The sequence below is a fragment of the Vanessa tameamea genome, chromosome 12 (genome assembly GCF_037043105.1).
Source record: "Vanessa tameamea isolate UH-Manoa-2023 chromosome 12, ilVanTame1 primary haplotype, whole genome shotgun sequence".
Lineage (NCBI taxonomy): Eukaryota > Metazoa > Arthropoda > Insecta > Lepidoptera > Nymphalidae > Vanessa > Vanessa tameamea.
In genome coordinates, this window is record NC_087320.1 from 1,791,602 (window position 1) to 1,819,265 (window position 27,664).

Here is a 27,664-nt window from a genome sequence, read left to right on the forward strand (position 1 = left end):
TTTTACTTACAAAATTCCTTTTCGTCGACATTCAAAACGCCATTTTTTCGCAAAGCCATAATGAATATAATAGATAATTTAGAATATTCTACAGAATGAACGATTCTTCCTCCCGCAGGCGCGAGTGGTGTTTTTCGCAAACTGGCAAACATGTTCGAGAGGTTTTGATTGACAAAACATTCAACCCATGTCTCTTATTTATGTTTACAAACAATGTTTTGTTCAAATAAGGGCGAAGCGGACCTGGCTTAAGAATATCAAACTGTTTAAACAAATTGGTATCAATTGGTAAAGAATACTAAAATTATCTATATCTAATGAACAATGAGAATTTCATTGTTCATTCAATCTCATAGACTACTTATAGACTACGTAAGAGTAGGATTTATGGCGGAGAACTCTATACTTTTAGTATATATTGTAATGATTATTTAAATAATATAATAACAATAAGTGATAATAATATAGATTTTTTTGACGGAAAAATAATCCTTATCATACATAGAATAAGTACCTACTTGCACTTCAACGTGTAAGCAGTAAGTTCTGTTTAGTTTAACACGGGCGTAGCCAGTATTACTGGGTTTAGGGTCGAAGGTTGAATGAGCCATTGTAATACTGGCAATAGATATATAATATTAGTGGTGCATTGACTCAAGGAATGGTTAATATATTTTAAAGTACCGATCTCCATGAGTGGACCATCAGATGATCAGAAGGCCTTTATATTTCTCATTTGTATAATAAAAACAATAGTATTTTTGAACAAAAACTGCGTGACGAAGTGAAAAAGGAAGTGACATCACACGTCAGGCGAAGTGATGTGAAGAGACATCCATTTGGGTTGTCACGGTGGTAAAAATTGTATTGTAAACAGTACTTGATGAATTTCATAATATTTTTTGTATAGGTATAAGAAAACTTAGTCAATAAACATCTGTCAATATTTATTTTAAATGTTTTAGTAAACGGTCGGTTATAACAGAATAATCTAAACTCACTTTTCAATTGTAATCCTCTGTGAAACCTAATAAAGACGCTAGATCTTTCAGATTTAATTTGATTCAAGGAACATTTGGTTTTATATCCGTCTAAGCATCTTTAAAGTGAAAATTAATTGATTTCACGACCGACATAACGCGTGACATTCGGTTGCTTATTGCGCAAATTACTTTACAGTCATGTGGTAGCACTTGACTTTCAAATTACTCGCGTACAACTCGCGTAATTATTAGATAAGATTTTATGACAACAATAACTTAAAAAAACTGAAATAAATATACCGAAATGTAGGCACTAATCATAGGCATTATACGTATAAGTAAAAATATATCGAATTAAAATATATTTATGACATAGGTAGGTTGACGAGTAGCTGATGGTTAGTCACCTCTGCCCAGAGACTTAGGCGCCGTATGAAGTATTAACCATTTCTTACATAACCTCACCACTTGGGAACTGAGATGTTCCTTCCGCCCCTTGTATGTATGTATGTATGTATGTATGTATGTATGTATGTATGTATGTATGTATCTATGTATCTATGTATCTATGTATCTATGTATCTATGTATCTATGTATCTATGTATCTATGTATCTATGTATGTATGTATCTATGTATGTATGTATGTATGTATGTATGTATCTATGTATCTATGTATCTATGTATCTATGTATCTATGTATCTATGTATGTATGTTTGTATGTATGTATGTATGTATGTATGTATGTATGTATGTATGTATGTATGTATGTATGTATGTATGTATGTATGTATGTATGTATGTATGTATGTATGTATGTATGTATGTATGTATGTATGTATGTATGTATGTATCTATGTATCTATGTATCTATGTATCTATGTATGTATGTATGTATGTATGTATCTATGTATCTATGTATCTATGTATCTATGTATCTATGTATCTATGTATCTATGTATCTATGTATGTATGTATGTATGTATGTATGTATGTATGTATGTATGTATGTATGTATGTATGTATGTATCTATGTATCTATGTATCTATGTATCTATGTATCTATGTATCTATGTATCTATGTATGTATGTATGTATGCATGTATGTATGTATCTATGTATCTATGTATCTATGTATCTATGTATCTATGTATGTATGTATGTATGTATCTATGTATCTATGTATCTATGTATCTATGTATCTATGTATCTATGTATGTATGTATGTATGTATGTATGTATGTAATAATTTTAAATAACCAAAAACAAAAAAAAACATAGTTGTAACTAAAGTAAGTTAGTTAATATCAAATATATTTGTAAAAAATAAACCCAATATACCCATTTACAGTTCCGCTCCGCCTACGCTAGCCCTACCACCTGTGGGGGGACTTACCTTAAAATCGTTTTTAGTAAATGCCTGTATAATAAAATAAATGTACTTGTATTGATAAATGTTTATGGTTCTATTTTATTTAACCATTTTCATTATGATATAACACTGAATTTAGACCAGATGAAAAGATAAAGCCAATTTCATACTGATGATACAGATCAGTCGTGCGTTTATCATTATAAATATAAATTATTTCCGCCAGACATATTAACCTTAAATTATTCATCGCATCAATTATTGTTTTTGGACTTTGAGTTTGAATCTTAGTTAAGGAAGGCTACTAAAAGTTGTGACTTTTTTCTGTTACGACATTCTCGATAGCATCTGGGCCTTTAACTTGGTCAGTGCCGGATTAACAATATAGCAAGACTAGCAATTGCTACGGGCCCCGCGCGAAAAGGGGGCCCGCCCGCCTATTTAAGCCCACTCATCTCTACCTGAGCGTATTTTTTAAATAATTTGTGTTGTTTTCAATTGTTAGTTTCTAATCAAAAATATTCTAAATTGCCAGGCAATCTCATCTCTGGCTTTTTGTACTTGTCAGAACCTACCAAGACCTATAGTAATCTACTAGAATATAATTTACCCATAAAAATATAACCTAAATAATATGGTTTTTGTACCACTTTATAATTAAAAACCTATAGCAGATCAAGCTATCTTTGAAATAATTTTCTAAGGGCTTGCTTAGTCCGGCACTGAACTGGGTGGTAGGGATTTGTGTAAGCCCGCCTGGGTAGGTACGGTGTACTCATCAGATTCTTTGTCGCTAAACAGTAATATTTTATACAAGGGGACAATTAAAGGACATCATATCTTAGTTCCCAAGGTCGGTGGCTCATTACTATTAATATTTTTTACAGCACCAATGTATATGGACGGCGGTGATCAGTCATCTTTAGGTGACATATATGCAGGTCCATATACTTAGTCACATATGACATAAAATATAAAAAAAAACTCATAAGATATAATGATAAAGAAGTTATGTCTCTTGTGCCTGTAGTGACACTGGCTCACTCATTCTTCAAAAAGGAATTCAGCAACATTAAGTATTGCTGTTTGGCAATAGAATATGTGATGAGCGGGTACCTCGCAGATGGTCTTGCACAAAGCAAAAATGAAGTATATAGTATTAAATATATAATGTCTTAATTTTTATAAGATGTGTGAAAAATAAATAAATAAAAAACAATATATTTTATTTCGTTAATTATATTTTGATTTTTATAATATAAAAAAAAGCTTATTACCAAAATAAAATAAAAAAACAGTTTTGATTTACAGCTAACGTATTTATTAATTATGTCAATTATTTACAATATTATTTTCTATTTACACGAAGAGGTAACAAGATACTTTTTATTAAAGTTTAATTAATTATGTCACAATATTTATTTATAGGTACATTAAAAGGCAAATTAAATAATTACTAAAAAAAATCTAAAATTAATCGGTAACATCTTGATTGTGTGTCATTAAAATTATTTATATTACTGGGGTAACTTATTAATTAAGAAAATGATATGATATTACTATAATTTAAACTTTATAGCACTCAGGAATTATGTAACTTTCTACCAGTGAAACATTTTTTACCATTGGATTTGGAAACACTATATTAAAAAAGACTATATGTGCAGTACATTTTTAATATTAGTAAAATAAAAGTCAAATCATCAAGATTTTAGGGCTAAATGAGGTATATTTACATCTAGCTTTGTCCTTACGCTTAGTATGTGCTGGAATGATGAACGATTGCATTCAAATCAAATGTTATAAGCGTAATTTCGCACGCATACTGTACGCAAAACGACGTTGAGCCCGCATGGGGAGGTATATATTTTATTAATATTTGTTGCAAGAGAGTGTCAACTGGACTTGGACAGCAAGTAGTAAAGCGTCAAAAGTATTTCATTGTTAGTATGGAAAGTCTTTTCTCAAAACACCTATTCAAGAACACCCAGGCTTTTCCGTCAATGAATATTATAATCACTAAAATTAAAGTAAAAAAAAAATAAAGCGCGTGGAACGAATACTAACAACGAATCACACCGAGAGAATTCTAAACGTTAATAAGGAGAACATATCTAAACTTACTTACAAAGTATGGTTATCACAAATACACTGTTTTTTCTTTAATCTTCTTTTCTGACTCTTAATTGTGGATTAAGAATGTCTTATGCTAGTAGTGGTTTTAAAGCTCCATAAGCCATTTTTATCCTAGAATAAATCGGCAAATAATAGTTTTAATTGGCGAAGAACACATCTAATTCCAAATGGCTATCTGAACATCAATATATTTTGAAGCAGCCTCAACGGATCAGATCTGCAGAACGCTCTACCACGGGGACATGAATACCTCCTGACGCACATAGCGAATCTTCTATCACATTCGCATAACCTGGCTGAGCAACTATTCCCAACATGGCGACGTGACTGGTAGTTCTCTAGAGCGCAGTGAGGCTGCCTGTTGAAGCACTTCCAGTAGTAAGGCTGGAAGTAAACCGTGTTGACCGGACAGTAAATGTTCTCGTAGCACTCGTCGTGTAGTCTGCAGCAGCTGGTGAATGGTACGGTGTTTTGAAAGCGGTGGCAATTGTTTAATTAACCGATAAATTAAACCAATGTGGATAATTAATTGTTTTGAAATCATTAACGACGACATATACGTTAAAATAAAAAATAAATAAAAGGAACGCTTGTTGACGAAAGGTTTAGGTTTTATACAATTAGTGAGCTCATGGTTTATAGCACACTTAGATTTTAATTTAAAAATCAATAAGAAGCTTTCATGTTGAATTTTGATTGCATTGATTTAAATATATAAGTAATTTAATTGAAAGTCGTTGAAAACGCTACAGTTTTTTACTCTATAAAACGAAATATTTTAAAGATATATATGATAATTATTATTCTGTGTATGACTAAGCTTTGGACACAGAACGTATTGTACATTCAAGTTTCTTGAATGTTTCATAAGTAAAAATATTTTAATCATATTGTATTTTCAATTATCGAACATATCTTACTTGTCAATCCCATCTGTAGGTTTTCCGGAACCAAGGAAACCGCAATAGCAACCATAGCCCTTGTACGAGATGGGATCACATCCAGTGGCACAGGTCAACATGTTGTAGAGATGGAACACTCCACGTTTCCCACGATCTCCTTTATTTGAATACTGTTTTGGATCTATTTTTCTGAAAGTCATATACATACATATATAAATAAAGCCTTTTGTTTTCAGTTTTACTATTAATATAAAAAAATATATATATCTTCTTTTTATAAAAAATAGTTCTCGTTAAATTGACTACATCACTATACCACTGGAACCCTTCTTAGATCAAGGTCTTCTGTATATAACATCAGTGCAACCTGATGGGAAAATGCAAAGAAATTGGCGCCGTATGTAATTTTAACCATTTCTTCCATAATCAAGGCGCCTTCAACCAAAATGAGATGTTATGTATTGTGCCTGTAACACTGGATCACGTACTCTTCCAACATAACAATACTAAATGTTACTGCGTATGCTAGTATATGATGAATGGATGGTACCTATTCAGAAGGGAAAAAAGCCCTACGACGTACTCGCTCATGTGGCTTTTTTATGTCATTGGTTGGCGGACGAGCATATGGGCCACCTGATGGTAAGTGGTCACCACCGCCCATAGACAAAGGCGCTGTAAGAAATATAATAACCATTCCTTACATCACCTATGCGCCACCAACCTTGGGAACTAAGATGTTATGTCCCTTATGCCTGTGATTACACTGGCTCACTCACCCTTCTAACCGGAACACAACAATATAGAGTACTGTTATTTGGCGGTAGAATATCTGATGAGTGGGTGGTACCTACCCAGACGGGCTTGCGCAAAGCCCTACCACCAAGTGAAACAAACTCAAACAACAACTACAAATTAAAATAAGAAATAAATAGTCAAACGTTTACTTACCTAACACCTTTAAGATAATCAGATTCTGGTATAGAATATCTGAATGGATCATGAGCAAATCCAACGAGCATATTAGCATCTCTGCCATCGTCTTTGTCGTTAAAATTAAAGTTTTCGAAATTATTCCCTTTGGTGTCTTCATATCTGTGACTGTTATTGTTAGAACTAGATTTAATCGGAGTGCTGTATGGACTTAGAATATGTCTAATTTGCGCATAGCTGGTGCTATTGTATATGGAGTCGAAGCTCAGAGGTTTCGGCAAATCTGAAAATAAAATAAATGTTGTTTAGATAGAGCTGATTGTTGTCAATCGATATCTTACGAAGCCAGAGCTTGAGCCGAGGTGGCTTGGTGGTTAGAATAGGTGGTTACGAATATTCCGAGTTCAAACTCTGGCAAGCATCTCTGAGTTTTCATGTATGTACTTAATGTGTGTTTATTATTTCGTGTTCAGCGGTGATGAAACATTGTTATGAATCCTGCGTGTGTCGAATATCACTGATATTGTGTTATATGTGTATCCACCATTCCGCATTTGAGCAGCACGGTGGAACAAGTTATTACTTTTATGTTTCATTAGCAGGCAGGGCAGCGTAAATGCTACTTGCGCTTTCACGGATATGTTTGCGGCGAAACAACTTAAAATTTTCTCGTTTGTATAATTTTAGTAAGTATTTTGTTATTTCATTGAATCAGTTTATATTTGAGGTCGAGAAACTTATTACGCCAGTGAAAGTTGTTTCGGATGTTACGTAATAAGTTGATCAAAATTATACAATGATTTCGTAGCTTAAAAATGTCTCCAAAATGTATACGCAATCAACAATCTATTTAATTAATCTTCAAATACACAAATGAACGCTACTGTATTATTAAAATTGTACCGTCAATAGTCCAAATTAAAAAAGGGAAACACAGCTACTTATAAAATAATATTATACACAATTCCCTTCTCTAAAATGCACTGTATCTTCTAGTAAAAGTTTTATGTATATTGAAGTATTTTCAGTAGATATTTCAGTTAAGCGTCATAAAAAAAAGATTCAATTATTAATATGTAACAAAAATAATGATCATCTAAATCTATAAAATATCACGGAGCAATTACCTAAAGTGTACACTGATGGTAACGCAATGCACACTATTGAAAAATAAGAGCATTTCACGCACTAGATGTTTGCGAACAATCAGGCTAATTGTATACAAAGGAATGAATGCTCAATGATGGACCAGCCGACTATGAAAATGGGAGTGAAATGGCTAATTCTCTTGCATTTGTAATGAAACTTGTAAAAGTAATGAATTAATACACTTGTTTATTTAATTTTAGATATTGTTATCGCTACATAGTATAAAATTAAGTCGCTTCCCGCTGTTTGTCTGTCACTTTGTATGCTCAGATCTTTAAAACTACTCAACGGTTTTTGATGCGTTTTTTTTTAATAGATAGAGTGATTCAAGAGGAAGGTTTATATGTACCTATAATTCATGCATAATATAGTTGAGAAACACTGATAATTTTAGAGATTTCTAATATGAGTTCGTAAATACACCCATTTTTGTACGGTTACATTGCAAACGCTGGCTAAACCGTTCGAGATAGATCAAAATAATTTAATATAGTATAGTAAACCATAAAAAAGTCTACGAAAAAGTTCGCGATGGCATATGTCTATCTCTTAGGGATAATCCACAATAACCATTTTTTATCCTATACTTTTAAGAGAAATAATGGCTTATTTACGTAGCGATTTTAAACAATACAGCATTAATCCTTATCCAATTAAGTACCTTCAATACAATTTTACATTTAATATAGATCAATATGACACAACAGACTCAAAAATCTTTAAACGTTGTATATAAAGACCTTTTGTAGTATATTAGGTATCAGCATTGTAACCCATGTTCTTCAATCCTTGTAGTTTAAGCTCGTTTCATAACAAATTTCATTTAATTCGGTTCAGTTGCTTAGCCGTGAAAGAGATTTATTATTATTATAGATAAAATATTAGTTTAGATATTTTCATGTATTAGCAATAATTATACATACAAAACCATACATACTAGTTCTTTGATATAAAGATTTTGTACAGGTATTTATTAAATTAGAACAAAATAATTTTATAACTTGGTAGCGGAACTTACCATCCAAATAAGAATTTATCGTAATTTTTAAACACATCTTTAATTTAAATTACCGTTACGTTATGTAAAAATGTACCTGCTTGAAATTAATTTATAATATTATATACTTCTTTGTACGATGTTCAATTAAAGAAATAAAACGGTAGACGTTTATTTATGTAAATGTGATGTATAATATAGTCTTATTATCATGCAAAGAGGATTTATTGTCCGACGATCAATATGATAGTAATTAATGGACGGATATAATTTTATTCGAAAATTGAACCATAAATTATTCAACAACAAAGATGATAAAGTAGACTTATTTTGTAGTATTAACATTCATACTTTTTGTTTGTGGTTTACATTTTAAAATGCATCTGGTTTAAGCGATGTTTTTTTTTCTTTTTAATAAAAAGGCCGTTGGTTTTGTTTATTATCTTATTTGGGTTGAGTTTATTATTGCTTATTTCCTGACAGCATCGCAATCGAAATTTAAGAATTATAACTTAAAATTAGGATATGGTTATTTTATATTTTATGTTTGGTACTTCTTAACTTAGTTTTCTTTGCAATTACGACTACAAAGTAGTTCTAAAGTTAATAGTCGGTTTATAAACGAAAAAACACATATGATTTATAGTTATACGATGATAAATTATATTATTATCTGAGTTATAGGGTTTTTTTTAAATTTATAACTGTTATTGTTTAATTTTTATGAAGAATGAAAGCCTCAATAAATAATTAAAGATAAAATGTTGTCGGAAATAATGTGCGATATTTTTTATTAGAAATACAGATATAGACAGGAAATTTTCTCTTAAAGAGTAGTGAGTTTTAATTCATGAATGTACGAATAAACAATAATTGTAATAAAGATAAAAGTAAAATACATTTAAATAAGTACTTTAATGTAAATGTGACAAGAAATTATTAAGTTCAATAAGGCGAGTTTAACAAGATAGTTTTCTGCGAGTTAGTTTGTTATTAATAGCTTAAGAAAATAGTAAAATAAATTGATTTGAGTTTTTGTACAATTTAGATGTAGGAACATATGCGTTGGAGATATTAAAGTGCACATTGCACAAGCACTCAGCGTGAACACAGGTGAGCTCTGAATTCCCATATTCCCTTTGATAAAATGGAAATCCAACACGATCGGAGTAAAACCAGGCGCAGGACAAACGGCTTTACATGCTTTTCGAGGAATAACAGAAACGGTTGATAACTTTTTTATTGGCTCAACACGACATTTGAAACAAGGGCTTTGGAATCTGCACTAATAAAATTAAACTGTCAATTATTTTTTTTATGTACTTTATGTAACTTTATTTACCTAAACATTTTTATGAGCATTAAGTAATTGGAGAGAACATATAAATATATATATATACATACTTTTAGGATTGTTTGTACTATTATTAGGACCATTTGAAAAATATATTCAGACTAAATTCAGATTTATTGTAATTCATGTGAATACATTTCTTCGAGCATTTATCTAAGTAATATATTTGTGGGAATTCTGAGTATACTTACTTTAATGCATAGAATACATTAGATATTTTGGTCGACGACTTTTATATGGTTAAAAAATGATAAAGGAACATGGTCACAATGCCAAGAGACATGAACGATAAAATTAAATTTTATTACAATGTAGGTATGTTATTAACCTTAGACCCTGATTTTGCTAATGCGTTATAAAACGTATGTAGAAATTAATTTTATATGTGACGTTTCTTGTAATAACACTGGTTCACCTTGGGGTTATTACAAGAATGTTTGTGAAGTGAATCCTTGTGCGTTCGCAGTTTATTAAGCATGTGTCTGTGTTACTTTATAATTATAGTAATTATCGTAATTATAAAGTGACACAGACAAATATTATGCATTATACTAGTGCATTCGCTCAGTTGTCGAAATTCAAAACTGATTATTTAAAAAAAATACGTTTTGGTTTTTTTTATTTGACGTATAGACGGGATAAAGGTACATAATGGTTTTGTCGTTGCCTATTTGTATTTAGGTACGGTTGGTAATAAATAAATTTGGCTTGGTTTTATTATATTTTTCTAACACTGGTTACTGGTCGTAATAGTACAAAAATGACTGACAAAGTAAAAAAGAAATAAGTTGATTCGATATTGTATTGTCAAAGATAAACATGTCCACCGAGCAATTCTGCAAGAATTCACTTCGTATCTCATTCGTGAAATGCTGACAGCCGGCTAATGGATGACACTATTTTGATACGAGTTTCCGATAAATTTTGTACTTGTTATAGACATTGTCTTGGTTTGTATTCTGAAATTTTATATTTCTTCTTACAGAAATAAACGCAATCATAAATCTCTGCATAGTATAAAACAAAGTCCCGTAAGCTTCCCGTCATCTGTACGTTTAGATCTTTGAAACTACGCAACGTATTTTAATGCGGTTTTTATCAATAAACAGAGCGATTCAAGTGGAAGGTTTAGGAAGGAAAGAAGAGAAAGGCCTAGAATGTCAAATTTCCTAGCCGGAATAATACAAAATGTTTGCTTTTCTTGTATTTCTTCAATCTACAAGTTGTTTATAGACACTTATTCTACCCGTGTGAGCCGAGTCAGGTAGCTAACAATTATATAACGTCTTGTTTTATTCGTGTGTATATCGTTTAATATGTATGTCTATTAGTGCTGCCTGCAATTATATTTGCAATTGTAGCTGCAAATCATGCGTTGAGGCTTTTTAAGTATGTGTTTAATGTAACAGCAATAATTTGATACCCTGACATTGCAAGTGTTCCAATAAAATACTTAGCAGATTATGCAGTGAGAACCGGATATGGCACGAATTGCATACCGTATTTTTGAGGTCGAATTATATAAATTTCTGTTTACTGTCCGACCGGTTTATTTATTTGGAATTTTAGGTAAGCATGACATGACATGACATTAATGACTGAGAAGCAATTTTATCACGGCATCATGTAATCATTGTTTCCACAGTTACTTCTTGAAGAACATTATTGTAAAATATATTAATAAGCTTGATATAAAACACCTAAAAATTACTTGCAAATATACTCTTACGGATAATAAGAAAGAGTCTAAACCTTTACGCAAAAAAGCGGATTTCAAGTTAGAGGACGGTATTGCCATTTTACAATCCTTTCTATTGATTATTTCAATAGTTTCAATTTTAGTTTACATTATATCATACTTAGAGTCTTAAAACAAGAAGTTGTTAACTTATTATTTAATTATATTGTAGGCAAGACATTTAAACGGTAGTGCTACGATGAAATTTAAATGAAGGAACAATTATTTTTAGATGAACACTGGAGTACGATCGTTTAATATATATATTTTTATGCTAATCATAGTAATGACATGAACACCTAAAAGAAAGACCTAAATCACCTTAGATTTGTAGGAACTTTCTACCTATAAGTGAAAGAATGTTCCTATCGTTTAGCTATAAAAGCGCAGTCAAAAATAAACGCCAAATAGACACATTGTTACGATAAACAGTAGATATAAAGAGATCCATAACATTCCAATCTAACGAAAAATCTAAGTGTGTTCAGAGTTTAATCTACCCGGGTTTCTGTGCAACATCGATACAACCGTTTGATTATTCATACATATAGATTAACTGTTGAAGCTGTGAAAAAAATAGTCTTATATTTGGCCACTAAGTACACACACATTAGTAGAGCAGTGTGATGTTAGGCGAGTGTCAAGCGTAACTGTCACGCACACCAATATAATAAAGTTTGCTCATTTGTTTTAGTTCTTTTGTAGTGTGACACTCTGTCTTCATATGTAAATAAAATCTAAAAATAACCTTTTCGCAATGGATCTTTAATATATTTTTGCGTTATTGATAATACATATTGCCTAATATATTAATATATAAGTTCAACATAATTTCGTAAATAGGCCTCATTCAAATCCATTTTTACAACAGCTGCCTTGACATTAGAAAGGAATTGGTGAATCATGTACAACTTGATTGCTCACCAACTTGGCATATGAAGCTAGGTAATGTTGAATTAAGCCAATATGCAGAGAGATAACAAACTAACACCAATGTCAAGCTTAAGTTTTATTTGTATGTATGAGATACGTGATAAATATGTTCTCTTAGGCGATTACATTATTTGTATTTGCGTACTAGTTTAAATAAGTTTTATGTATTTACTTTAATAATAATTTTATTAATATTAATAAGTGTATTCATTTATCTTCTACATTCTAAGGTACAAGATTAAGAACCTCCTGGTCTATACTAATATTATACATGCGAAAGCAACTCTATATCTCTGTCTGTCGATCTTACACAGCTAAACCATTGAAACGAATTTGATCATATTTGGTATGATGCATTCTTGAACCTCAAAGAAGGACATAGCTATATAGACAGGCTACCTTCTTATATCTAAAAACTAGGATGGACTTGCATAACCGCAGGCAAAGCCACAGGCGAAAATTAGTAAATTATAATAAACCTGTGTTGTGCTGCGAAAATTAGTAAATTGTAATAACATCGGTTGTATATGCCAGAAATTGACCTAAAGATATATACAGGGTTAATGGTAATTCGACGTATTCCCGTTAGGAGGTAATAGGGGTGATTATTTGCGATAATTTTAACTACATGCATGATGCAGAAGTTAATCATTTTTGAGTTATCACGTTTTTTAGATTTTTCAAAATAAGTCAAAAATGCAACTTCAAAAATGTATTTAATAAAAAGGTATCAATTAAAATCTATATTTTTCTTCTGATTTATAAAAACGACTAAACATGGGCTATTTGTCAATATTAAAACAATAATTATCAGTCCAAATTTAAAAATGCTTTTTTTCCACAATAATGCCTTAAAAACAAAAAAAATCGTTATGAAACATAAACGTTTTCTTAGCTCTCCAAAAATTTATAACAACTAGGAACTTATTTCAAAACAACCGAAATAAAATGACCACAAAGGACGCTGGACTAAAATTCACACAAAATTAATTAAAAACAATACCCAATGTAAACAAAACTAAAATACAAATTAAAATTAAAATTTAGAAACAGAAACAGTTCAATAGCTAAGATATAATAATAGATATATAATAGAGGTTTATTGATGTGTTGATGTATAAATTTTAAAGACTTATCTAAATCCTATAGTGATTGTATATTAAACAAAGTGAAGCCTATATAAGCTCTGTTTAATGATTCCTATGCTAAGGATATAAAAAATGACCGTGATTCAGATTGATGTATAAACACGTGGGTTAGCTTACACGTGATTATTTTGCATGAAATCGCATGTTATGAATTCAATGTTAAAAAGGATAAATTGCTTAATTATAAAATAATAGCTCTATTGTGTTTATGATGTCCTAGTATTATTTTAGCTACTTGCAAAAAAATGGGTTTACATGTTATGTAGGTAGGCGGGCAAATGGGCCATTGCTGCATAAAGTAGCCGTCACTGCCCGTAGACGTTAGATGTAAGCGCTGCAAGTAATCAATCATTCCTTACATCGCCAATGCCACACTAATTTTGGGGGTTAAGATGTTATGTCCCTCGTGCTTATAGTTACACTGGCTCACTCACCCTTCGAAACGGAACACAACAATACTAAGTATTGCTGTTTGGCGGTACAATATTTGATCATTAGGTAGTATCTTCCCAGGTGGGCCTGTACAAAGTCTTACGACAAGGTATCTAGCAACACCATTCATTTTAAACGAAGATTGTGTGCTCAACACTGGGCATTCTATATTGAATTTCCATGTGTTTAATTGAAAATGAAAACATTGTGAGGAAGCCTGCATGTGTCGGATGAAAATCTTTCATATGTGTATTAACCAGCCTGTATTTGAGCAGCGTTATGTAGTAAGCTTCTTTAAAAACGTATCACTGTTACCCCGGCGCCAGACATGCGTTCAAATATGTAATCAAATAAGTGTTCACGTGTGTGGCCCAGACATTTGATACTAATGTCACATGTGACCAAATGTGTAAGCATAGTCTTTAAAGAAGTGACCACTTCTTTGAGCACATATCTGGCGCCGGCTTTATTGATGTTTGCTCCGAGGAACGAGGTGAGTAATCAAATTCATACTGTTGTCGTGACAAGTAACATCTGGGACATTAGTCCCAGTAATGAGATTGTAAAGATTAAAAACGTAAAAATTGTAATATTTATATGAGATACACTGCAAAAGCGATGGTCTATAGCGTGTATTTTCTTGGACAAAAACAATCCTAATTAATTGTTGTTAATTGCGTATAAATCCTTGGCTTGTCTGTATTTGATAACTTCATGTTGTTGTATTATATTGAGTTTTAAGTAAATAAAGTCGTTGTTTCCATTGTAATAATAATAAGTCTACTTTTCATCTGCCTGTCTATTTGAAAGACACATTTTTAATTATAATAAAAAATCGAAATGAAATAAAAAGGAATATAATTTTATAGCCATAAATAAAAGGCCGTCCAGATGGTCGTCTTGAACTACAAAATAAAAAAAAAGTAACGAACGAGACCAACAAAACTTGATTCGTAAGAGAAAGTGTAGACTTAAAGGTCGACATCTCGTTACACTAATTATGACCGACTGACCGCCAATGAAAGTATTTGAGTTCGGTTACGCTAAACATAGTTCTGCTCTCGATGCTAACTCAATTGGGCTATTGTATTTATAAAATTGTTATATAATCTCTTATAATTTCAATTTGCGTTTTAAACCTTAAAAGTGTTGCCGCTTAAGAATTGTAGAATATCGTAATATTCTTTTGTTTTTATGGCATGTATATGATTTATAGTATTTAAATAAAAAAAATTGAATTTTCTTTACAGTGTCATGTTTTATTAATGAAATTAATAAGAAGGTTCATTTTACCCTTCATACACGAAAAGCTTTGAAAAAATTTTCCGTACTCGTCCCTAACTTTTTCACTTCTGGATTACACTGTTTTTGCCATCATCTTGCTACTGAAGAGTTCCAGGAGTATACACAATTCCAACTTCCAAATACTGGTTTACTACTGAGAATTTTTTCGACATTCAAACCCAATAACTTTAAATCGGTTTGATCTGGGGTTTATATTAAGGACCTGTGACATATCTAGCTCAAACTTCATAAAAAGGCAGATGCTAAGACAAATTATTTACAATCATATTATATATCTGTCTGGTACTGGTATTAATAATCTGTCTGATACGATATGTCAACAAAATATTTAAGCATGGAAATAGTTTGAGCCACAAAAATAGGTATTTTTCATACATAATAATCTCATAAATGGGAACGATAGCTAACAGATAAAAGTTAGTACATATACATAGTAAATATTAGTTAATTTGTTTTAAAAGCACTGATTGTTTATATGTTTACAATGGTTTCTATTTTAGGGCTATTAACAGCAGAACGTTAATAGCTTTAAAATATATGTGAGGCCAAGTACACAATGCAGTCGATTGCTTATCCGAGATGACAAGGTTTTAGTGATCTTTATATCTTGCCATGAGTAATATCTTCGCAATTTTGTAATTACTGTATGTATGTTAAAAGACAATGCGAATATCTACAGGATATGTGCATCCTTTTGTAAGCTATTACTTTTATTGTTACTTGGTGGTAGGGCTTTGTGCTAGCTGGTCTGGATAGGTTACTACCCACTTATCAGATATTCTACTGCCAAAAAGCAGTGTAACTACAGGCACAGGGGACGTAACAATTTATTTCCTTTAAAATTTCTTACAGTGCCATTCCATCGGGTGGCTTATTTGCTCGTCCGTCTATCTATATCATAAAATTAAAAAAAGAAGCTTTTCTTATCTGACAAGATATTCTGTAGTGGTTCGGACTAAGGATAAGTTCCTTAGTTCGAACTACCCAATGTTTCTAAAAGCACGTTAAGCAGGATGTTGGACTACGGTCACATGGGTTAACTAAAGAATATAGAGTGCATTTGTGTTTACGCGCACACTTGGACACAATGCACCTATATACTATTTAATTCTGCACAGATGTCTAGGCTCTAAGCTAAGCCGCCGTGACGGAAATTGGTCAGGTCATTATCATGATATAATTTAGTTTAAAATAATTTTTAATTATTATTGTTGTTTTGTAATAGTCTTTAATTAGCATTTTTTACCTTCCTTTTGTTGTCGCTTAACTTTTATTTTGTGCATGCTGTTATCACCTATAAGTAAGATACCACTAGTCTTACTTTTTATTCATGTATCTGGATTGTTTTTAGTGTGTATTTTGTTGGTGATCTAATAAATAAATAAATAAAATATTAAATTTAATGAAAATACTTTTATTACAAGGAAGCTTATAAAGCATTTTTTATTTCAACATTTTACAAGTATACCATATTAGTTCAACGTATTTACGACCGGTTCTTGATGTGGATTCCACTGTTAACGTTCCGGTACATACTCGTATGTGTAAAAATAATTTGGTACAGATCGATTTAAATAATTATTATTTATTCGAACATACAACAGAAATAATGAAAGCTTTATATATTACGCATGAAAAAATAAAAGTTAATTGTGCTTCCAAGTATGGTACATAACGACATGACAAAAATAATGTCGTACGTTTTGGCCAGGAGTATTAAAGATTGATTAATATTAAAAAAAACGAGTTTAAATTTAAAAGATTAAATATAGTTGTTTACAATAGATTTTAGTCAAATTGATATATCTCATTAAATTTAAATTCATTATATGACTGTTCAGAACTGTATTCTCTCAACGAAGCAAGCATGGAAGCAACGCCAAGGAAGGAAATTGACTACTTTTTTTTATACCTAAAGCCTATCGGCCAGCCTCTAAAACGAGTGTAAACGTGTGAACTTACATACATTACATTATTACATTAGCAGCCTGTAAATTTTCCCACTGCTGGGCTAAGACCTCCTCTCCCTTTGAGGAGAAGGTTTGGAGCATATTCCACCACGCTGCTCCAATGCGGGTTGGTGGAATACACATGTGGCAGAATTTCGTTGAAATTAGACACATGCAGGTTTCCTCACGATGTTTTCCTTCACCGCCGAGCACGAGATGAATTATAAATACAAATTAAGTACATGAAAATTCAGTGGTGCCTGCCTGGGTTTGAACCAGAAATCATCGGTCAAGATGCACGAGTTCTACCCACTGGGCCATCTCGGCTCTCGTATAAACTATTATTTAATAAATCATTTCCCAAATAAAACACACTAAATGAAAAAATCAATAAAAATATTCGTTCACATTTAAACTTGCATTCAATAAGTCATACAATCATAGTTAAATGCCTTCAAATTAAAGCTCCCGTCTAAGAGTATTTCAATCTACTTAGCTATTTCAGTTCGTGATCACATAAATGTTTAACAGATCAAAATGTATGTATGTGCGTGTATGTATTTTTGTGTTATTATGTGTAACATGCAATCACGTGCTGAAAAACACGTGATCTAGATTTCCTGATAGTTTAGTTTAGTTCAGGTTAGGATAATTGAATCCTTTGTAGTATTTATTTTGTACATGTACCAGTGCTGGGCTATGGATTCCTCTTTTAGGAGGTTTTGGAGCTTACTACATCGCTTAATGCGGGTGGTGGATACAATGTGATCCTTCATAAATCAAACACATGACAATTCAGTGGATCTTTAGTTTATGTGTTGAATTTATAATCATCGGTTAAGATTAATACCCTCAAACTCATTGAATGTTTTGTTAATAAGGTATCGATGTTGGTTTAATCTATATTAAAGGCATTGACTAAATCTTTGTTTGTATGTATGTTAATTTTACTTAGACAAAAAGATTTTCGTAAAATATATGATACGTGTTTTGAACTGGGGCATGAAAACTTTAACGATAACGAACATTTATATACTATATATTTTTATGATAATAATTTCGATTTAGTGAATTTATTGGCGTTTTCTAAGAGATTTTGTTCTATATGTTTGATTATTCAAACATTTTTTACGGTTTTTTTAAGCTGGCTTGAGGTTTAAGGGAGACGATTAGAGTATAATCCTTACTTGCAATTTTGAAATTAATTAAAAATATAAAAACGTGTGTTGCATTAAATGCAAAACAGGTAATAAAATTAAATTATGCGTTAACTCGTGAGAATGTTACGGCACCGAATTTGTTAACTTAAATTATGAAATTAGGCACATCTTTGAATACATTTGGAAATTCAACATATGCGATATTGACCAGTTGTGACATCTTAATGAGATTGCAAATATCTTGTAACATTGGTTTATCTACAATGAATTGTATCGATCTGAATCTTTGTTGGTCTGAATAAACTTACAATGCGAATTCAGGTATTACGTGTTATTGTGATTTTTTTATCCAATTTTGAAATTATTTGCGATATAATAAAACATGGATTTCAATTGAAGCGTATTCAATTCCGCACACACAGAACCAAGTGCTTACTTATTATTTATCTCGTGATCATCGATGATGTAAAACATCGTGACAAACATAAATCGGATGAAATTCTAACATATGAATATCAACTACTCCACAGTGGAATACTATGGTGGAATATGCTCCAATTATTTGTCTTCGTCGGAAAGGAGTCCTCTACTCAGTAGTAGGATATTTGCGGAATTTGCGGAATATACTTTACTTAGTATTTCTGTTATAAGTATTATTTACTTTTAAAACATCCAAATCTTGTCTAATTCTTAAATATTTTTTTTATTTTAATGACTATTTACGTAAAGATGAGCTCGTATTTGTACTTTTTTTATTTAACATTAAGAACAAGTATATTTGTGAAATGACGCTTTAAAAAAACATGTTTAGAAACACGTATTAGATAAGTTCATAAAGATCGAGAGATTAATTTAAAAAATAAGGATTATTAAAAAACCTGACCTCTATGACGCTACTTTCTAAAAACTTTGTTTTTAATTATGTTTTGTTTTTATAAGCCAAGTTAAAAAACTTACTTGTTGCGTATACAAAAATAATATATTTTTTTTCGGACTTTGATAAATATTTTTGTATTGTGTGCTTCAATTAAATTTGAAGGAAAGAAAAAGCAACTCCAAATGGTAAAATATGGACTCCTTGTTGTTTTTTTAATATAATATTTTTTTTTAGTAAAACTGTATGATGGTGTTTGAGAGCTATAAGAATTCGGTAATATTTTACCAAAAAATAAATTGTTTGAAAAATTTAATGTACATTGAAAAAGGAATACAACAAATAAAAAAAAATATTAGCAAAATCTGCAAATATACTTTTTTTTAAGTTTAAATCTTCGATTTGCTTTAAATTCATATGTGCCCGTTCCACATTTGAATTACAAATTTTAAATTCAGACATGTTAAATCATTATACTTACAAAAGTGAAGTTATCGTTCACAATGTAGATTTTATCAAAAATAACTTGTAGATTTACATCTATTGTATGTCTACAAGTATAAAATGAAATTAAATTTAATATAATTTTCATGCTTCTTTTTTTTTTTAAAAGAGGTCAGTGACCTTACCGATCGTAGCCTTGGTATTATGGCCTTGGCATATTAGAGTAATTATAACACTAATTATGTATCATATTGATTAAATCCAAAAATTTGCACTAAATATACAGTTTTATACAAATAAATCACTAGTTATTATTAGACATACATAAATATGTAAATTATTAGTAGTCATACTTGCGTTTACGATACAGGGTTCTTTTAACAATAGTGGGTCTATTAAACTTAATTTGTGTTAAATATTAAATTTAATATTAATTTAAAATAAATTAATATATTATATATATAATATTTATGTTATGGCGGACGGACATATGGGCCATTGGATGGAAAGTGGTCACCACAGCCCATAGACATTGGCGATGTTAGAAATATTACCAATTTCTTCCATAGCCGCTGAGCGACCACAGGAAACGACATCGTTTAATCTACATATCTTACTAAAATTATAAATGCGAAAGTTTGTCACTCAATCAAGCCAACACGGTTGAACGGATTTGAATGAAATTTGGCAATGGGATAGATTACAGTCTGGAATAAAACACGTATGGGAAGTTTTCACGTAGGTTTGCTTGAACGCGTTAATTTCAGTAATTCTACTCGATTGACTACAATAAATCTTCTTTTTTTATATAGTAACTTGATACACTGGATAATACATAATGTATAACATACATTTAAGGTATTTCTACATTTAATTTATCTAGGAAAATGTCAATACAAAAGTGTTTATAAGCATGTATTTGAATTGCAGAATAAAGCATATTTTAATTTCTAATTTCCGCATGTAGTACATCTACTTCGTAAAATTGTATAGCTAGACATGACCAGCCCTCAGACAGGTGGCTCATTGCTCTTTCGTATTCTTATGAATATGTTGTTCGTATAATATCTTGTTAAATTAACTTGTTCCGCGTCCTTAGCATTATCGAGTAAAAAGGCAAGACAATCATAAATTATTGGATGACCAATGATATTATCTTAATGTTACCAATAAAGTAAAAAAATAATTTAAACAATTTAATCGACTTGTATATTGATTACAAAGCGGCTGTATGGTATTTACATAAATCATTTTGTGGTATTGAAAATATTTTTGTTAAATAAAAAAAAATATATTGTTTTTTTTTTTTTTTGTTTTTGTTCTTTGTGTCCTTAAACAAATTATCCGATTGTGATGAAAGTTTTCGGGACTAATAAAGAAATTTTTCTTTGTAATTTTGTCGTTATTATTCGTGTTACATATTCTACCCTTTTGAAGCCGAGACGCGGAACTTGAACTTATAAACTTTTGAATATAAGGGTATTATTTTGTTCATTTGTATGGGCTTTCATTGAGGCTTGCATGAGTTATTTTCAGATTAAGTTGTAATGTAGTTATCACGTACTGACTATAACAGTAGTAGAGCAGAGGTTACAGCTGTGTTTCCATACACACTCATTCATTCTCTCTCTCTCACACAAACGTGTTAAATGTTTCTTACTCTATCGTTTAAAATTCGTTTCTATTGATATCATTATAAATACATATGTATATCATTCTACGAACCAATACACCACATTTTGCAGTCTTAATACGTCACATAGCAAAACAGCCGTAAGTACTGCTACTTATTTCTTACCTTGGAGTCATTTCACTTGTGACTTCCTATCACGCGTCGATACAAAGGACATATATGTGATTGAGACAGGCATAAAACATTTAGAATGGAGGAATCCAAGCCATTTCAATATAGTACGATGATAATATGACCAGTGCATAGTAATTGCTCATTATAACTTCAGGGAGAAAACGATGTGCCTATTCCGATATATTTTATACTCTATACTTATAAAAAACCAAAATAAAATATACTTTATTCAAGTAGGCTTTTGTGAGCATTTATTAATATAATTTTACATGATTAAATTAAATTAAAAGGTACCGCCGGTTCGGTATGTCCTTTCCACCAAAAAGACCCAGCAATAAACGCAGTAGCATAGATTATATCAAATTAACGAATATTAACTCCTATCCTCCTGATCTATATATAGGACTGACAATCTATCAACACACAACATTAGCATAAACCTTTGTATGTTATACATACAGGGGTTTTGTGATATTGGGAATACTAGATGAAATTTTAGCAAACTTTTCTTTTTATAAGGCCATGTTACCACTCGTTGATCTTGAACTTGATCCAATATCTCCGCTACAAAGGTCACTGCGGTTTTAAAACATTGAGACAAAAACGTTGTACACGTTTTTGATATTAGACAGACGCGCGTGAATCGTACAAATGTTTTTTTCTGCTAACATAACATAACAAAAAGACCTAAATCATATACAAAAAAAAATTAATAATAGTTTCTGTTATAAATCATGACCACGTGGAATGTCCCCGTTGACAATTGTCAAAAACCAATAGCCCAGCTCTTCTGTTCTCAATAGAGACAATAAGACGAGGTGTTATACTTTTAATAAACGTTTTTGCATTATTACTCCAAGGTTCAAGTGTTGCAACTGCAAATGGGACAAAACCATTATTTGGAATAAGAAACGAATAAGCTAAGACCGAAACTATCTGCAACATAATAGCTATTTTTTGTGGTTCCGTATAGAATTAACTCTAATCTGCTTTGGTAACAGTAATATTATTCAGACTGTAATACTAAAATTTATAGAGAATTCATATAGGTGCCTACATTGTAAGCAAATAATTTACTTCATTTAATTTTCAACTTTGATTGAGTACCTATCATTATTTATAATTTCTTAAATAATCATAAACATTATTTATATATATATATAGATATAATAGGATTCGTCCTTGAAATTTTACCGTCATCGCGACCAAAGATGTTTCTACAAAAACTTTTCTAAGCCTCTACGATAATTTTAGAAATTTGAATAAATTTACGATATTCTGACGTAACGTTACTGGTGTTTATGGCATCAAGGTCGTATTGGTTATTTATCTATCTTTTCTAATATTCTAAACGAAAGTACCACTGAACCGAGTTTGATGAAATTTGGTGCGATGCAAGGTAAAACTAAATGGAAGGGCATAGGGTTTTTTGAGCCCGACACCTGAACACCAACCCCTAAAACACAAGCAAAGTCGCGGGCGACAACTAGTATTTAATATCTAATTTTTAAAGTATTTAAAATAGAGAGATTTTAATTATTTAGAGTTTTGAGTATTTTAATAATGAAACGCACCTTGGGTCGACATGCTTAATATCCAAATAGACATCGATTCAGATCAATTTTTTAATATATATTTTTTTTAATGTAGGTATCATCGAAGTCGGCAAAAGATTAAGCGCTTTTACAAATCGAGCAGTTGTGAACTACTACCAACCGTTTGGTGGCCAGAAACCCTGCTGAAATATATAGTTGCAAAGAAATTGGATTCAGGCAGGCGGTTGGCATTTAAAGGATTTCTTCCTTTTTAAGAGCAGTTAGAGCACTGTACCAACACAAAATAAATCAGATAAAGACAAGCATTTCATGAAATAATCTCAAAGTTTCTTACAAGTAATACCTTACTAATAATAGTAATTCACTTGCTTGCAAGATTAAGCGTTATGTGGAATTGTACACACTTGATGTTGGATGAACTTCATAAAAATCGAAACAGCCGTTTTCAAAACATACGACTGAAACACGACCTAATCCAACCTATGTATGTGCATGAACTAGCTGCTGGCACCAATACACGCCATAAATTAAAACAGATAAAGAAAAACGGTCAAGCGCGTGTGAAATGCATTGTTGTTTTTAGTGACATGTGTTTAATAATATAATCATACGTAGCTTATTATCCAGAGTCTACTGTTGCTTTTGAATTATATAAACAAAGCATACAAATAATAGAAAATGTTTGCGATTAATCTCAGAAGTCAGGAAATAATATATATAAAATAAGATGGAAAATATTCAGTGCAAAATTATTGCAATATGTAAATAAATAGGATGATAAATTACAATTTTGTCAAACTACGCTAGTTGAGTTTTCTTATATGAAAATGTAACAAAACTTAAAATCCCTGAGTTCATTACATTTTTTATTACTTATTAGTAATCTTTAAATGTATATTGTAACTAATTGTCGCCCACGGATTCGCTCATGTTTTATTGGTTGGCTGTCTGTTAAGTATAAAAAAAGTAGCCTTAGTTGGGGCTCAAACTTGCATCATATATCATCAAATTTGATTCTGTGGTTTGACCGTGAAAGCTTAAAAGAGTTACATTAGCATTCATAATTTTAGGACGGACACAAGGAACGGAAAACCAGTCTTTTTTAAATATCGAATTTCCAGATTCGTTATTTAAACAAAGATTGATTTGAGAAGGGTTTCGGTTTCATTACAATACCGTAGTTAATGTTACGGCATTTCGACATTTTGGATTTTTCGATTACGATCGTATCGAGTACTTTTATAATAGGTGTATGGTGCAATCGCTATTTGAAATAATGGCGTTTGTAAGAGTTGAATTGAAACAACGAATTCGTACCATATTTTAGTTAATTGACTGACTATTGTTTAGTAAGTTTAGAAGGAAAAAGGAGGTTTTAATTAATATATACATATTATAGAGATAGGCTATATAGCCTATTCCAACCACAGAATGAGTTGAGATAAACAAACCATAGATTCACGTATTCCATTTTTTTTATAATTCTTAACACTATTCCTTCTAACTTTTATTTTACTCTCAAACTTCAACAATAATAACTTCATCGATAATCAAAACTTTCGACCAATGATATCGCGTCATTTCGATGTCAAATGTTGTTTATTTATTTTTATTTCTCGTGCGCTTGGAATGGAATTGAGTATTGGTAAAATATATATGCATATATATGTAGATATATATTTTACTTATGTAGGTTAGCTTTTGCGTTTTTTTCTTACCTTTTAGTTAAGTAATTCAGATTTTTCTTATTTTGGAGTCTGATTCTTTAAATGATTTTTAAAGCATATATCACAAGTTCGTAGCTTGTTTTTAGTTTATAATCGTCGACCTATTTATGTACATAAGTAAATACATAAATTATATAAGATGATTGGTTAATTGTAATAAGTGATGAAATGTTGTGTTGTGAAGATATTCCAACAAAGATTAAAAATATTTTCTTAATATGGCAGTGGTAAATAGATCACGGCATATTGCATAATTGAAACATTCTCGTAAAGCGTGTGATTTAATTGTCTTTAGATTTCGATACATCGATTACGAGAACATCGTAATAATCGCACGACATTTATTAAGATATGATATAATATGCCGACAATTACGTCATTGTTCTTTTTTTTCAGTCAAGTTAAATTTTTTAAGTCTTAACTTTTTATAATGATGTAACTAGTGATCGTTATTAATTATTTTATTAGAAAATTAGGTAGTATGTTATTTCATTCTTTTTTGTGTATTATTTAAAAAAAGTATTACAATACATTACATTAAAACATTTTAATTAGATTAATATTTTAGTATATATTTTTTTGTAAATTAATACCCAATGAGGAATTAATAAATAATGTCAACAATAATATTATTATTATTTGTTTATAAAAAAAAATGGTACTGTTTTATTTTATCGTTGTTTTCACTTACCTAAATTACATAATATTGATGGCACACCAATAAATAGCATCAAACCCGCATACACAGATAAAGTTTTTTGTCCAGCACACCACTTAGTTCCCATTTTTTTATTATTTGCCGCCATCACAACTATTTTCATAACATTAGCGTTACTTATTACAATTACATTATTTTAAAAGACATATTTAAAATATATTTCTTTTAATAGCACAGGTAATTATTTTTTTTGACAGTAAAAATTGGCGCGTAAAAAAGCGCGGTAAGAGACGCGCGGCTCATGCGCGCTGTCCATGTGGATGTTGAACAGTGAACAGTCTCACGCCATACAGCCTTATTGTGCTTTAATTTATAACATCGTTTATCGTGTTGTATTCTGCATTCATTTACATAAATCAGTCTTTATAATACGATATCTTAACCTAGATTGTAACATTTTTGCTTTGTATATATTTTATAGTTCTGTAGGGATTAAAAATATAAAAAAATACATTATTGGTTCTGTATTTTAATATAATCTCTAATAGTATTTATAATAGAAGTTTAATCGTATATTTTTTACTATTGCTACTAAATAACCTAGAAATTCATAAAAAGGTACAAATTATTTAGTTCACCCACATATATTTTAATGTATTTTACACATCTGTGTAATATATTTTTTATGAGTTATTTTATGGGCCGTTTGCTTATTGACGAATGAAGCGTCTACCGGTTTTTGTACTACTTAGTAAAAATATTTACAAAGATAACATAAGTTTATTAGAAGGATTATAAGGACGACACTTTAATTGCGTTATTTTATAATATTCTATTATTCATTAAAAAAGTTCGCTATAAAAATCTAAATATAGTTGAAAAAAGCTTTTAAAAGTGACATTAACGAATATAACATAGGTGTTAATTCTTAGACGTTAAATTATTAACAAGATTTTTACGTGGTAAAAGAAAGCAGATAAAAGCCTACTCGACACTAAAATCAATTACAGCAACCTGAAAGGTTCGAAAATCCAATAACGATTATTAATTATTATTATCGATAATCTTATTATTCAATAAAATTTGATTATAAAAGTCATAAAACGGCTTTCTTTCATTTCAAACTTTTATTTTACAATGTTGCGTAAATGGTTTTGAATCTGTTGTAACAAATAAAAATAAAAATTCAAAAATGCACCTACATTTGTCTACATTGTTGATTTTTTTGTTATTGTTTTTTAATTTGACAAACGTTGATTCAAAAAAGAATAAAAGTAGGATTGATAAGAAAAAATACATTAAATTTAATGTGTCTATAGGTTATTTACCTGTATATTATCCTCTATATTATTATTATATACCTTATTATTATGGTTTTGGTTGACTTTTCATAGCCTAATAAAGTGAAAATATGTTTTATGCATTTTTTTTAAATATTTTGTCAAGACCCATTAAAAAAACACAAAATCAAAATATTTTCCGAAAATATTTAAGAAGGTAGGTATGCCGAAATTTTTTGTTAAAAAAAAGGGACAGACAAAGATAATAAGTGAGTTAATACCGATTTGATTTTATACATTTAGCATTGGATAAAACATAATGTTGCTTTTGTATTGCTGAAAGTATGAAGTATTAAAATTATCCTAACCTAAACACGAACTTGTTGACCCAAACTCTATTTTTTTCGTCTTCATTACGATAATAGACAGCATTGTTGCAAACGTTCTACTTACCAGATTTTTATTTTGAACTTCATCATAAAAAATGTTGTATTTTTTATTTAACATTAAAATGAAGTGCACCAAAATATTGTACATTTTAACAATCAATCAATATATTTATACGAAGATAAATAAAATATAAAATGCCTTTTAAAAGTAAAGGGCAATGTTGCTCAAGATATTTTTAGACATTTTTTTCCAACAATCTAGTTCATGTTTTTTTTTAAATAAAGTGTACCTAGTCATAACTAATTCCCGAGGTTATAATATCCGGGTTAGGCGAATAAATGATACTGGGTTTCCGGCTAAGGAGTTCTCAGTAGCAGCCCAAGTGTGCACATAATTGTGACAGTGCACACACTAGTGAATCATATTATTTCCTGCAC

General features: G+C 30.5%; 2 protein-coding genes across 2 annotated transcripts in view; both read right to left on the reverse strand.

The window, feature by feature from the left end:
- Positions 1 to 27,664, reverse strand: part of LOC113392926 (leucine-rich melanocyte differentiation-associated protein-like) — a 267,313-nt gene that overhangs the window by 14,851 nt on the left and 224,798 nt on the right. The window lies entirely within an intron of this gene.
- Positions 4,552 to 25,905, reverse strand: LOC113395983 (uncharacterized). The gene is made up of 4 exons (XM_026633743.2): positions 25,591 to 25,905; positions 6,345 to 6,609; positions 5,412 to 5,582; positions 4,552 to 4,942 (listed from the first exon to the last, which is right to left on the reverse strand). Exons 1-4 carry the CDS (start codon positions 25,718 to 25,720, stop codon positions 4,663 to 4,665), a joined length of 846 nt encoding a protein of 281 aa, XP_026489528.2. The 5' UTR covers positions 25,721 to 25,905; the 3' UTR covers positions 4,552 to 4,662.